This window comes from Primulina huaijiensis, chromosome 2, assembly GCF_012295235.1.
Source record: "Primulina huaijiensis isolate GDHJ02 chromosome 2, ASM1229523v2, whole genome shotgun sequence".
Lineage (NCBI taxonomy): Eukaryota > Viridiplantae > Streptophyta > Magnoliopsida > Lamiales > Gesneriaceae > Primulina > Primulina huaijiensis.
Genome location: NC_133307.1, coordinates 20,351,949 through 20,366,594, shown reverse-complemented (window position 1 = coordinate 20,366,594; position 14,646 = coordinate 20,351,949). Strand labels below are relative to the sequence as shown.

The 14,646-nt window shown below is 35.2% G+C and overlaps 4 protein-coding genes across 4 annotated transcripts; all 4 read left to right on the top strand.

The window, feature by feature from the left end:
• Positions 1 to 1,284: 1,284 nt before the first annotated feature.
• LOC140959667 (18 kDa seed maturation protein-like) lies at positions 1,285 to 1,980 on the top strand. The gene is made up of 2 exons (XM_073417614.1): positions 1,285 to 1,476; positions 1,553 to 1,980. The coding sequence occupies exons 1-2, from the start codon at positions 1,390 to 1,392 to the stop codon at positions 1,844 to 1,846; spliced, it is 381 nt and encodes a 126-aa protein (XP_073273715.1). The 5' UTR covers positions 1,285 to 1,389; the 3' UTR covers positions 1,847 to 1,980.
• A 4,700-nt stretch (positions 1,981 to 6,680) lies between these two features.
• LOC140957352 (uncharacterized) lies at positions 6,681 to 7,296 on the top strand. Its single transcript, XM_073414569.1, has 2 exons — positions 6,681 to 7,202; positions 7,291 to 7,296. The coding sequence occupies exons 1-2, from the start codon at positions 6,681 to 6,683 to the stop codon at positions 7,294 to 7,296; spliced, it is 528 nt and encodes a 175-aa protein (XP_073270670.1).
• Positions 7,270 to 8,031, top strand: LOC140959658 (uncharacterized). Its single transcript, XM_073417605.1, has 2 exons — positions 7,270 to 7,584; positions 7,904 to 8,031. The coding sequence occupies exons 1-2, from the start codon at positions 7,299 to 7,301 to the stop codon at positions 7,936 to 7,938; spliced, it is 321 nt and encodes a 106-aa protein (XP_073273706.1). The 5' UTR covers positions 7,270 to 7,298; the 3' UTR covers positions 7,939 to 8,031.
• A 4,773-nt stretch (positions 8,032 to 12,804) lies between these two features.
• On the top strand, positions 12,805 to 13,638 carry LOC140959652 (uncharacterized). Its single transcript, XM_073417593.1, has 2 exons — positions 12,805 to 13,131; positions 13,208 to 13,638. The coding sequence occupies exons 1-2, from the start codon at positions 12,820 to 12,822 to the stop codon at positions 13,499 to 13,501; spliced, it is 606 nt and encodes a 201-aa protein (XP_073273694.1). The 5' UTR covers positions 12,805 to 12,819; the 3' UTR covers positions 13,502 to 13,638.
• The last annotated feature ends 1,008 nt before the right edge of the window (positions 13,639 to 14,646 follow it).

The window sequence follows — 14,646 nt, the reverse complement described above, 5'->3', positions numbered from 1 at the left end:
AATCCGTACAATTAAGCCATATGTCTTGTAACACGTGGGATACTAAAATCTAAAATTCGAGACTAGATCTTAAGTGTGTAATTCAATTATAATAATTCATTCGTTGCTTTTTGAGATAGAAATGAGAATGGAAAAGAGCGAGGGCAGGATTGTCATCCTCATCTCTGTCCTCGAATTTCATCCTTCTTTTTCAGGTACGAGTACGAATCCAAGAGATCAAATCTCCATATTTTTTTCAAAAATATTAATGGATCAAGATGAGAGAAGTTAGGGGATATTTTCTATAACCCGAAACCGTGAGGAAAATTATCATCTCTAATAGGAGGTAAGCGAGCGGCCACCCGCTTCTTAGCGCCTAGACGCCTGAGCTGCCGCTTAGGTGACGCCTAGTCGGTTTTTAATTTTAATCTTAAAAGTCTAATTCTTCTTTGTGTATCTCCATATTTTTCCAACATTTTCTTTGTCCGGATTAAAACTCAAAATCTAAGACATCTTCATTCTTTACGTCCTACACAAATTTTTATTCGTCAAATTCTATTTACGAGAAAAGTAGATACACAGATAATCATATATATATATAATGGTGATATTGGTGTAGGATAAACTTGGGCGCCCACCTAATTGTCTTTTTTGTATATATTTTTCAATTTCATTTAAGTTTTAAAGAGAATAGCTTCCTCCACCATGCTACAACCACCACCACCGCCGCCGCCGAACATAATACCACCACTACAACAGTCGCGCACCACGCACAACACCGCCATCGTCTGCAACACCAACCACCACCGTTGTTGGCACCGCGACCGCTAACAGCACCACGCCACCACAATACACATCATGAAATAAAATAAGAACGTTATTCCAACGAATATATCTATTCTATTATATAAAAGATGGATATTTATAATAACTACTTTATTTCACATACCTCGTTAAAAACTTTCACCTCAACTCAAAATTTCCTAAAGAAAACTTTCCATCTCAATTGAACTCAATTCTTCTAAATTAAAAATAATTTTGTGTTATATTTTAATATCNGAAAGAATAAGCTTCCACCACGTTCTCGTACTGCAATAATATTCCTTTTTGACAAAAACAAAGATTAAGTCATACGTGTTCAATGTGACGACGAATTGGCTCCTAAGAAGTTATAAAATATAATAAATGGGAACAAAACCCTTATCCTTGTTACCATCACGAGGTTACACACTTGTCAAGAAATCCTTGCATATTTCATTTCCGGATCTCCACGTATGCATCAACTCCCACGCCGACTTTCTATTTATAGCCTTGCAAATCTCTTGTGAAATCATTCGAGTTCATTCTGTTAATACAATCTTGTGTAAGTTTTCTGGGAAGTTTCTATACGGTTTTACAGAATTTGACAAAATGCAGGCAGCGAAGGAGACAGCGGCTAATGTTACGGCTTCTGCCAGGTCTGGCATGGACAAAACCAAGGCTTCGGTCCAGGGAAAGGTTTGATTTGTACTTTTAACGTGGTAACATCTTTGTTTTGTTGGGCTGTCCGATCAAGCTTTTGTTTGTTTGTCAGGCTGAGGAGATGAAAACGCGTGATCCACTACAGAAAGAGATGGCCGCCCAAAAGAAAGAGGCGAAGATTCAGGAGGCCGAGCGCGAGAAACAGGGGGCGGTTCAGCAGAACAATCTCGCCAGGCATGAGGCGGACGCTGGTGGGTTCGGGCACGGATACACTGCCACCGGCGGCGGCACGACAGGCACTGGGGGAACACACAATACAACTCACACAGCCGGGGGGGCGGTCCCTGGCGGAGCTGGGCATGTCGGGGGCGGACACCTGACTGGGACGGGACACCATGCTATCTAAAGCGTTAAATTAATTGCAGCCCAGTATTAGAATAAGGGTTTGTGATTGTCTTGTGTGTGCATGTATTAATATCTCATGTAATTTCTACTTTGGTGAATAAATTGTGGTAATAAAAAACCCCTATTTGATCAAAATTTCTTGACAAAAGATTTCCATGAAGATAGAGAACCTTTCAAAATAAGCCTTTTATGAAATATGTCAAAAAGGCACTTTTAAATGTTTTAATTCATTTATTGAATTTAGGTTGGGTTTAGATGGAAGATTTTAAATCTATATATTTTAATTGTATTTGTCTTGTTTAAAAAAGTAATATCATATATTTTATATTTATTCGTCATTTGTCTATATAGATAATTAGAATGAATTTCAAAAAATTCATCTTATTGATATATAAATAATTATTATTTTGTTATAAAATTTGATATATTATATTTTACAATAAAAATATAATTGAAAAACACGTGATATTGAACAGTTACGCCAATATCCATCACCCTGGCAATGGCTAGTCCTCAAAACTTAAAGATTTTGGTTTGTATCCCATCCGCTGCAAATTGTCCAAGAGCGAAGTTAGAATCTTTTTTGCGGTATCTGATGATGCTAGCTTAGCAGAAAGAACGAGCCAACTTGGGAAACGAATCCGATGATGCTATATAGCTAAGTCGGAAGAAGAATCTGCCGAGTGGCTTCAAAATCCTAATGACTTGGGTTCAAATTTCATCAGCTAGTTCTATTTTCATTATATTATAAAAATAAAATAAAATGATGATTTAGCAATTATTTTAAAAAATCTGTTTTAAAAAAAAGGCAAAAACTTGTGTGAGACGGTCTCACGGGTCGTATTTGTGAGACTGATCTCTTATTTGGGTCATCAATGAAAAAATATTAATTTTTATGCTAAGAGTATTACTTTTTATAGTGAATATCGGTAGAGTTGACCCGTCTCACACATTAAGATCCGTGAGACGGTCTCGCATGAGATCCACTCTTAAAAAAAATAAATAAATAAACAAAAGCTCATGATATATAATTGGCCTAGTCTAGCCCACCTCTAAATCCACTTCAAAATGTGCCCAACTTGAAATCCCCATTGATAATCCAAGTTGCAAATCCATGCCAAAAATATAGAGATCCCCTCCAAACCTTTGAATCTTCCCTATGCTTTAACAAATCTTTTTCCCTTCCAAGCTTCGTCAAAAATAAAATAAAAGTTCATGATGTGTTATGATTTTGAGATGAAAATAAAATAAAAGTTCATGATGTGTTATGATTTTGAGATGATTGATTAAATTTATTTAAAAAAATTTATAAGACTTATAAGCTGTTTTAAGACCTTATGAACCGTAGAAGTTTGTTTTAAAAATAAGTTAATTTTTTTGGATAAAATAAGACAATGGACCTTAAAAGATGTTGATATTTTTGTTGTTATAAGATCTCTTCAAATCTTCAATTGATAATTGTCAAAAATGACATAACATTATATAAAAAACAATAATTATTTTAAACATGTTATTTATTAAATATGATAAATTATAATTATTTATTTAGTTATTTATTATTATTATTACTATTACCATTTTTACTTGCATGATATATTATACGAGGGTAGATTTGAGATATAATAAATTTTATTGGTCTGTAAAAATATTTAAATAAGATAAAAAGAATATCCAAATTTTTAACAATTGTTTATGAGTTGTTAAACAACTTATTTTAACTGCATATAATCTCTTTTAAAAAAAATTTACCAAACAAATTTTAATAGCTTATGAGCCTTAAAACAACTTATAAATCGTTTTGAACAAAATTATAAGCTGAGCCACACACTCTATTTGTCCATAACAATAACAATATTATATGATATTTAGTATGGAAAAAGATGAAAATAATCAATAATTTAGAATACATTAAAATCTAATGTCCACTAACTCGAAAACCAATCCTTTTTTTTTTCACTTTGGAAAAGTCTGAATTCGATAAATCAATAAAGATTTGATTTTTATCTTATAAAGATACGAGATTATCTTACAAAAATACCCTAATATTTATTTATTTTAATTGATTTATTTATCTGGGCCAGAAATGATACTCCGATGCTCCAATTGAGAGCAGATAAAGACCTCCAAGCAAAAGAAATAAAATCACTCAAGATAGCTCCACACTAGAATGAGGTAGAGTTTGAATCGAAAGTATCCGTAGAAGATGTCAAGAAAAATATCAAAAAAAAAAATACAATGAAGATCCTTTGGCATAGTGAGATAAAAATCAACTCAAATTCAATCTTAAAATCAAGGATGACAAAGATTATGAATTTGTCATATACAAGCATATCGGTTAATATAATTTATCAAAAAGATATGCATATTATTATTATCAATAAACATTTGGGCCTTGGACTAATCAAAACAAGAATCATCATACATCAATCCATGATTTCTGGTAAGAAATCATGGTGAGATCAAAAGAAACAAACTCAGATTTATTATTAATTATCAAGAAATAATAAAATATTGGAGATTGATAGGTATTTTATACATAGTAGAGAACATTTGATTAGTTTATATGCGACGCCAAAATATTATCTAAAAGATGGAAGAAGAATGTAAGAAATTCACTCATTTCTCCAAACCACAAGGACACTATATTTGAAAAATCTTACCAATAGGATTGATTAATTCATCCCAGATATTTCAAAAAAAAAAATAGATAATCTATTTAAAGATTATTTTAAATTCATGTTTGTCTATATTGATTATGTTTTAATAGAATCTAAAAATATGAAAGAAAATAGCAAACACATATAGATTTATCTAAAGTTTTTAAGAAAGAATGACTGATTCTATCTGAAAAGAAAGCAGTTATTGTTATAAAAAAGATTGAATTCCTCATAATAGAAATCGATGAGTCGTGAATAATTTTGCAAGAACATATGAAGAAAATGTGCAAAATTTTCTAAAATGTGCAAAAATTTTTAAACGTACAAAAAAAAACGACTTCAAATTAGCTTTTCAGGAGTTGTTAATTTTGCTAGGTTGTTTATTAAAAATCTAGCAAAACACAGAAAGTGTTTATTCTATTATTGAAAAAAAAAATACAAAATTTATATGGACACAAGAACACACAAAAGAGCTTATCAAACTAAAAGATATTTGTAAAAAGTATAAACTTCCAAAAATGGTTATTCATTAAGATGAAGATGACCTGCTATTATATACAGATTACAGTGATTATTGTTGGCCATCGGTTTTTATCAAGCTCACACCAAATAGAGAACAACTATGTAGATATTGTAATGGTCTATTCTCTGAAGCAAAAATTATAAGATGACATAAAAACAAAAAAAAATTTCATGCAGTACGTAAAATGAGCTTTTGAAAATGACTATTATTTTTACTTGCAAAAAAATTTATTTTAAAGGTTGACAACCCATGGGTAAAGGTTTTAGAATATAATCTAAACCCAAGAAAAAAAATAGATTATTAAGTTGACAAGCTTTATCTCAAAATTATATTTTTGATTTTGTGAGTATTAAATCTCATGAAAATATTCTTGTAGATTTCTTAACAAGAGTTGAGCAGTGATGATATCAATGTCATCATAAAAAAGTAAAGGCATTTGAGAGAACACATTGAAATGTCTCAAAACGAATTTAACAAACTTGCTTTAAATGCATAAGTTACGGGTAGGCTACATGAAGCCGATAAGAGAATTGTCTCTAATCGAATTATAGGATGTTTACAGGCTTATACACAGCTATGATCTGTAATACAAAAACATATCCTCCAAAGCATTGAAAAGACACTGTTTTCTAAAATAGAGAGTTTTCGAGTACATGACTCTATTATTGTAGCAGGAGATTCAAATATGCCTATCACAAGTGTTAGTCGAGATCATCTTCAGATTAGTCGGTTAAAATAAAAATTGAAACTCCATATCCTTATATATATCGAGTTTTCAAGTCAACCCTCCACCTCGGGGATTGAAGTTTGAGAGATCAACCTTAGACCTCATACATACAAGGGTAAATTTAAGGTTGATACTAATGAATATGCAGTTTTTCCATTTCAGGTTTATCAACAGAACGTAGAGAAATTGAAACAAGAATAAGTATTAACCTAGCCACAATCCGGGTTGATATAGCAGGAAAATATCTCAGGGTTTGGATGAAACCGAATTCATATCCAAAGGAGATCAAGGCAAGATATGAATTCAGGGCTCTTGGCTCAGTTTATATTACATTACCCAACTTCCCAGAAATTTCAGGATTACTTAAATGGATTCATGAAGCAGTACACAAGATGTGGAAAAAAAGTATTATTTTTCTAGAAAAGATATACTGGATCTATACTTTTTCAGTACAACACCAGAACAAGCAGGAAAGACTTACACGAAACCTGTCGAGAATAAGGATTATTTAGGGAAGGTTTGAGCTGTAAATCAAGTAGATATGGTAAATAGGTATTAGCTAGTTGTCAAGTTTATTTTAGGTAGTTTTTATTTTTAGGATGATATTCTTTCCCTCTAAATTAGTGATACTATCCCTGATATTGGGCTATAATTATGCTGTAAATTACTATAAAGGCAATCTCAATAGAAGAGAAGAATTATTCCTTCAATTACCTCTTTCAAGTTGGTATCAGAGCAGCCCCATTCTTCCCAGATTTTCTGCGCCATTAACCTAAGCCAGAACCATGTCAGAACATTCTAGCGAATCCACCACCATTCCACAGCCTTCCTCACAACCCACAGTGACTAGAGATTTGCAAAAAACAACCTCTGATTGACACCCTGTTCAAATAACCACCATCAAGTTGAACGGAGACATCTTCTTGCGATGGTCTCAGTCGGTGAGAATGTATATCCAGGCCGAGGAAAGATGGGATATTTAACGGGTGACAAGAAAGCTCTGTCTGAAGATGACCCAATGTATGCTACATGGGATGCCGAAAATTCCATGGTAATGACGTGGCTGGTAAACTCCATGGAAGAGGAGATTGGCGCAAATTATATGTGTTTTCCTACGGCATATGTGCTATGGGAAAATATTAATCAGATGTATTCTGATTTAGGGAATCAGTCCCGAATTTTTGAGTTGACTCTCAAACTTGGTGAATTACGGCAAGGAGAAGAAACAGTCACCAAGTACTTCAACTCCTTGAAGAGAATTTGGCAGGACCTTGATCTTTTTGATGCTTATGAGTGGAAGAATGCTGAAGATGGACAGCACCACAAGAAAACAGTGGAAGATGATCGTATCTTCAAGTTCTTGCGTGGCCTCAATGTTGAGTTCGACGAGGTGAGGGGAAGAATTATCAGTAGGAGGCCGCTGCCATCCCTTGGAGAAGTCTTCTCTGAAGTGAGGAGGGAGGAGAGCCGGGGGAATGTTATGCTCGGCAAGAAAGGATCTGCTGCTACTGTTGAAGGTTCTGCTCTTGCTTCTACAGGCCTAAACATGCGCAGAGGTGCTACCAACCTCCGTAAACCAGAGGAGAAACCAAGTGTATGGTGTGACTATTGCAACAGGCCGCGTCACACCCGAGAAACCTGCTGGAAGATTCATGGCAAACCTGCCAACTTCAAGGGCAGAACAGGGGAGAAAACTGGCCGTGCCTTTCCCTCTGCAAGTGAGGCCGAGACTGCTGCCAGCACCATCACTAAAGAGCAGCTGGAGCAGTTACTAGCACTGGTAAAATCTAATCCATCGTCCAGTGCTCCTAGTGTCTCCGTGGCACATACAGGTAACGAAATAAATGCCTTTTCTTGTGGTTTCAGAATTTCTACTCCATGGATAATTGATTCTAGAGCATCTGATCATATGACCAACTCCTTGAACTTGTTAAAACTATACTCACCGTGTTCTGAAAATAGAAAAATTAAGATTGCAGATGGAAGTTTTTCACCTATTGCCGGAAAACGTTTGGTCCAAATTTCTGAAAAAATAGACCTTAAGTCTGTTCACTATGTACCTAAACTCACCTGCAACCTTTTGTCAGTTAGCAAATTATCCAAAGACTCTAACTGTCATGTGGTTTTTTTTACTCTCATTGTAATTTTCAGAGCCGGAGCTCGGGGAAGACGATTGGCAGTGCTAGAATGGTTAATGGTCTTTAATATTTCGAGAATATTTTACCTGGTAATAAAATTGTTCAAGGGCTTAGTAGTATTAGGTTCCTTTCTGTTCGTGATCAAATAATGGTCTGGCATTGCCGTTTAGGCCACCCCAGTTTTTCATATATGAAACATTTGTTTCCTGACTTGTTTAAAAAAATGAATCCCTTGGATTTTCAATGCTATGTTCTTGCAAAAAGTCAACGTAGAACATATGTTTCTAAATCTTATCTTGAATCAAAACCTTTTTACTTATTTCACATTGATGTATGGGGACCCTCAAAGGTAACTACATCATCTGGAAAAAAATGGTTTGTAACTTTTATAGATGACCATACTAGACTGTGTTGGGTATTTTTAATGAGCGAAAAAACTGAAGTTGGAAAAGTTTTTAAAGAATTTTACAATTTGATTGAAAACCAATTTCAAACAAAAATAAGCATTTTGAGAACCGATAATGGAACAGAGTATTTCAATCAATATGTAGAGACTTTTTTGAAGGAAAAGGGTGTATTACATCAGTCAACCTGTCCAGACACTCCAGAAAAAAATGGGATATCGGAAAGGAAAAATAAGCACTTACTTGAAGTTGCTAGGGCCATAATGTTTTACATGAATGTTCCAAAATACATATGGGGAGATGCTATTTTAACTGCAGCATATTTAATTAATAGGATGCCTACACGAGTTTTAAAATACATCACTCCGCTGGGCTGTTTGAAAATTTTTTTTTCGGAATCTCGAATCAATTCGGATTTACTACTAAAAATTTTTGGTTGCACCGCATATGTTCACATACCTAAGAGATCCCGGTCGAAATTGGATCCTAGAGCAGAAAAATATGTTTTTTAAGGATATGCTGAAAATCGCAAAGGCTACAAATTTTTTAATCCTCTCACGAAACGCTTTTTTATCACAATGGATGCCACCTTCATGGAAACAAAACCATATTTTACCAAAAATTTAATTCAAGGGGAGAATAATATAGGGGAACCAAATTTTTGGGAAATATCCGAACCTCTTCCAAATTTGGTAATTGACCAACCTCTTAATTGTCAAAATGAACAAAATGGGGAGTCTGAATCCACAATTTTCGACCGTGAAATTGATCTGTCGGAAAAGGAAATACTACGAATGGAAAAAAACTGAATTAATCATTCCAGCACAAGCTTCATCGGAAGAAGCGGAAATGAATTAATCATTCCAGCACAAGCTTCATCGGAAGCCCCGGGCAAAGAAACTATGGATACTCCAGGTCCCTATTTTTTCCCTCATCCACAGAAAAACATCCCTTTATCTGTTATTCCCGAACCTTCCAGTGTCAGTCTCGAAAGTCCAACCCCAATTGTCCCACAAGAAAATGGTCTGGACCTTCCCATTGCCCTTCGAAAAGGTACTCGAACCTGCACCAGATACCCCATTGCTAGATATATAACCTATGATCATTTATCCGAAACACATGAGGCATTTACTACTAATATCTCGAAAAATGTTGTGCCTAGAAACATTCACGAAGCACTGGAGGACAAGGATTGGAGATTAGCAGTGTTCGAAGAAATGAAGGCCTTAAAGAAGAATGGTCCTTGGGAAATTGTTGAAGCACCTAAGGATCAGAAGATAGTAGGATGCAAATGGGTTTTCACAATAAAGAGCAAGGCGGATGGTAGTGTAGAGAGATATAAGGCAAGGCTTGTAGCAAAAGGCTTTACGCAGACAAACGAAATATATTACCAGGAAACATTTGCTCCTGTTGTAAAAATTAATTCAATTCGAGTACTACTGTCACTTGCGGTTAATCTCAATTGGCCCTTATATCAGTTGGATTTTAAAAATGCCTTCCTAAATGGAGATCTAGATGAAGAGGTGTTTATGAGACTCCCTCCGGGTTTTGAACCAAAGTTTGGACTTGGCAAGGTGTGTAGACTGAAGAAGTCCCTGTATGGACTTAAACAGTCTCCGAGGGCATGGTTTGAATGTTTTGGCAAGGCTGTGAAACGACTTGGTTATGTTCAAAGTCAAGTTGATCACACTATGTTTTACAAACACTCAAAGGAAGGTAAAACTGCTGTGTTAATTGTATATGTTGATGATATCATCTTAACAGGGAGTGACTACGAGGAACTTGGAGAGCTTAAAGAGAGGCTTGCAAAAGAATTCGAAATCAAGGACTTAGGTGTGTTGAAATGCTTTCTTGGAATGGAGTTTGCAAGATCCAAGGAAGGTATATTTGTTAATCAACGCAAATATGTCCTTGATTTGTTAACTGAAACAGGTATGCTAGGATGTAAGCCGGCTGAGACGCCTATGGAGCCCAACGTCAAACTGCAACAAGCATGGACAGAATCAGTAAAGGAGAGGGAGCACTATCAGAGACTTGTCGGGAGGCTCATTTATTTATCACACACTCGACCTGATATAGCCTTCCCGGTTAGTGTAGTCAGCCAATTCATGCACTCGCCTGGGTCAGAACATTTTGAATCAGTGTACAGGATACTAAGGTATCTGAATGGAAAACCAGGTAAAGGTCTTCTGTTTAAACGTCAGGGACATCTGCAAGTTGAAGCCTATACTGATGCAGACTCGGCGGGAAGTCTAACTTATATAAGGTCTACTTCGGGATATTTCTCATTTGTGGGTGGCAATTTAGTCACCTCGCGTAGCAAGAAACAGAATGTGGTAGATCGAAGCAGCGCAGAAGCCGAGTTCAGATCCTTAGCACAAGGAATTTGTGAGGTTTTGTGGATTAAGAAATTATTATTAGAGTTAAAGATGTCAGAGTCAGTGCCAATGAAGATGCACTATGACAATAGAGCAGCAATTTCAATTGCACATAATCCAGTACTGCATGATCACACAAAGCATGTGGAAGTCGACAAGCACTTCATCAAAGAAAAAATAGACAATAGTGTGATTTGTGTGGACTATGTCTCTACTAAGGAACAAGTAGCTGATCTACTTACGAAGGGACTACACAAGAGACAGTTCGAGTGGTTAGTGAGCAAGATGGGTATGGAAGACATCTTTAAACCAGCTTGAGAGAGAGTGTCGAGAATAAGGATTATTTAGGGAAGGTTTGAGCTGTAAATCAAGTAATATGGTAAATAGGTACGTATTATCTAGTTGTCAAGTTTATTTTAGGTAGTTTTTATTTTTAGGATGATATTCTTTCCCTCTAAATTAGTGATACTATCTCTAATATTGGGCTGTAATTATGCTGTAAATTACTATAAAGGCAATCTCAATAAAAGAAAAGAATTATTCCCTCAATTACCTCTTTCAAGTAAACCTTTCATTTTATCAAGCTAAAGAGGCTAGATACAAATATTCAGAAATTTATCAAAGATCCTCCAACCGTAGAGACATCACATATTGCTTCATTAGCTAAAAATGACCTCTCTACAAAAAGAGCATGAGGTCTATGAGTCTATCTAACCAAGATCGACCTAGAACGGACCGAAAACATCTTGCAGAAAAAGGACTAAGTGGTTAGGGACCACAGAAAAAACAATTTCATCGGGGGCCTTAAAAAATGAGAAGATTCTTCTATAAAGATAAAGTACACATATGATCCAATCACTCCATTAGTGGAGGATGAACCACTATTAAAAGGCGATTTCACTAACTAGTGGAAGATGAACCACTCAACCACCCATAAAGATAAGCCAATAACTAGAACCACCAGTCACAAGATGTCGGTCACAGCTAGCAAAATAATTCACAAGATTTGAAGTTCGAATTTCAAATCCACCAAGACTTTTATAAATATCAAACAAAAGAAAGATAGAGGCATCATTCAACCTTTTCATTTTTCTCTCAAAATGAACTTGTAATAGTTTTCTTTATTAGATATTGATAATTTATAGTTAGACGTTTGGAAATCGATATTCCATGTTAAATCTAAATAGATTGATTTCATGGAAATCATAAAATCAGGCTCCCAAGTCCCGGTTGTGATTTTAGTTGCAACTCATAGTTTTTCTATTTTCGGGAAGTAGCTTTAGTTATCGTAGCTTGTACAAACTTAATTGATTATTTATAATTTGTGTTAACATTCAAATATCACACTTAAAGAAAAGAGATGATAACTGACAATTCATGTAAATGATAGTATTCCTTTAGTTTCTTGCACTCGCTCGAGTTGAGAATCAGAGAAAAATGTTAGACAGTTTATATACCATACACATATGAGACACCGGCAGCTAAATCACATATATATTTTAAGTTGGAGGATGATATTGTTATAATTGAGATTCGAACTCAATATATCGAGACCGACTTGATACTAGGTGAGCTACAAATCATGAACGGAAAATTATGTTTAAAGTAGAGAAGAAACAATATAATTACCCACAAACAATCTATATATATGTTCTGTAGATCATATTAATTAAAGATGAGAAAGCACTTAAAATAAACTCTTCCAAATATTACATTGAAAATTTATACACATCATGAAATAAAATATGTAGAATAAAATAAAAACTTTAACCTAACGAATATATCTGTTCTATTATACAAAAGATGCACCCTTCATAACATACATAGAGGAAATAAAAATACTTTATGTCATATACCCCTAAAAAAACTTTCCTTCTAAATTGAACGCAAATTTTTTTAATTGAAAATAATTTTGTACTAATTTTTTAATAAAATTTGATCAACATAAAAAATTAAAACATTGTAACATTTGATTTATATGTATTGTGATCACTATTTTAATTCAGACGCATTTTTACCGATAATAATAAAGAAAGAATAAGCTTCCACCACGTTCTCGTACTGCAATAATATTCCTCTTTGGCAAAAACAAAGATCAAGTCATACGTGTTCAATGTGACAACGAATTGGATAAAAAAATATAATAAATGGGAACAAAACCCTTATCCTTGTTACCATCACGAGGTTACACACTTGTCAAGAAATCCTTGCATATTTCATTTCCGGATCTCCACGTATGCATCAACTCCCACGCCGACTTTCTATTTATAGCCTTGCAAATCTCTTGTGAAATCATTCGAGTTCATTCTGTTAATACAATCTTGTGTAAGTTTCCTGGGAAGTTGCTATACGGTTTTTCAGAATTTGACAAAATGCAGGCAGCGAAGGAGACAGCGGCTAATGTTACGGCTTCTGCCAGGTCTGGCATGGACAAAACCAAGGCCTCCGTCCAGGGAAAGGTTTGATTTGTACTTTTAACGTAGTAACATCTTTGTTTTGTTGGGCTGTCCGATCAAGCTTTTGTTTGTTTGTCAGGCTGAGGAGATGAAAACGCGTGATCCACTACAGAAAGAGATGGCCGCCCAAAAGAAAGAGGCGAAGATTCAGGAGGCCGAGCGCGAGAAACAGGGGGCGGTTCAGCAGAACAATCTCGCCAGGCATGAGGCGGAAGCTGGTGGGTTTGGGCATGGATACACCACCACCGGTGGCGGCACGACAGGCACTGGGGGAAACCACCATGCAGCTCACACGGCCGGGGGGGCTGTCCCTGGCGGAGCTGGACATGTCGGGGGTGGACACCTGACTGGGACGGGACGCCATGCTATCTAAATTAATTGCAGCCCAGTATTAGAATGAGGGTTTGTGATTGATGGAAATAATGGCGTCTTGTGTGTGTATTAATATTTGAAATGCATCTGATTATTTCATGTAATATCTACTTTAGTGAATAAATTGTGGTTATACTATCTAATAGTTACTTGTTCCTTGTTAATTCAGTCAGTTAAATAAATGAATAAAAAAAACCCTATTTGATTAAAATTTCTTGACAAAAGATTTCCATGGAAATTAAATATGACGACGATTCAGAGAACGCTTGAAGATAGATTCAGAGTAGAACTTGTTGTAATTAAATACATTTGATGCATTCCCCTTTTATGTGTGTCAATCCAATGTTTATAAATATGATCGGTACTCACAACTGTATCGGATGCTCAACAATCTTGTGAACTGTGTTACGTGTCCTTGTCATCTTCTCGAATATAGTACTTGACAATTTAAATTCTCTTGGACACTGGTTGAAAAAGGCAACCAAGAGAATCTGTATTATATTGTTAGTCCTGGGTGAATAAGCTCATAAGCTAACTGATTGTTGCATTCAGAGAATGTCTTCAACTCAGCACGACGTGACGTACCTTGGTTCGGATTAGTTTATTTCATCGTAGACTAATCAGATTAGTTCTTTCTTTGGATCGGTATGATTCGTTTGTAAGCTCCGGATCTTTGAGTTTATTATATTAATTAGAGTGGATAATTTAGTTCATATTCATCAAAAGTTAAGTTAAAAATTATATCTTAACACCGATTCCTTTGTATTGTGTCCCTGTCATTGGGAAGCTAATCTCGAAGCAAACTCAGGGACAAAGTCGGTTTATTGTAGGAGAAAGCCAACAGCATATTTAGCTCAGTTATTTTTTTAACCACTCACCAACAGAAAAGAGAGCAATAAGTCAAAAACATAAATGTTAAAACCCATAAACAAAAAAGAGGAGAGTATATAAGCATAAAATCTCGAATAGATACAACAATCAAGGCAAAATTTTTAAAGAAAAACGTACTGCACGTAAGGGAAATAACACAAGCAAGGCACCAAACCAAAACATATACAAAAGAAGCTCATTTTAGGAACAAGATAACAGCAGGACCAGCTCACCTATTTCTCGCTTTTTCTTTCAGGCAAAGTGCCAGTCGGTTCT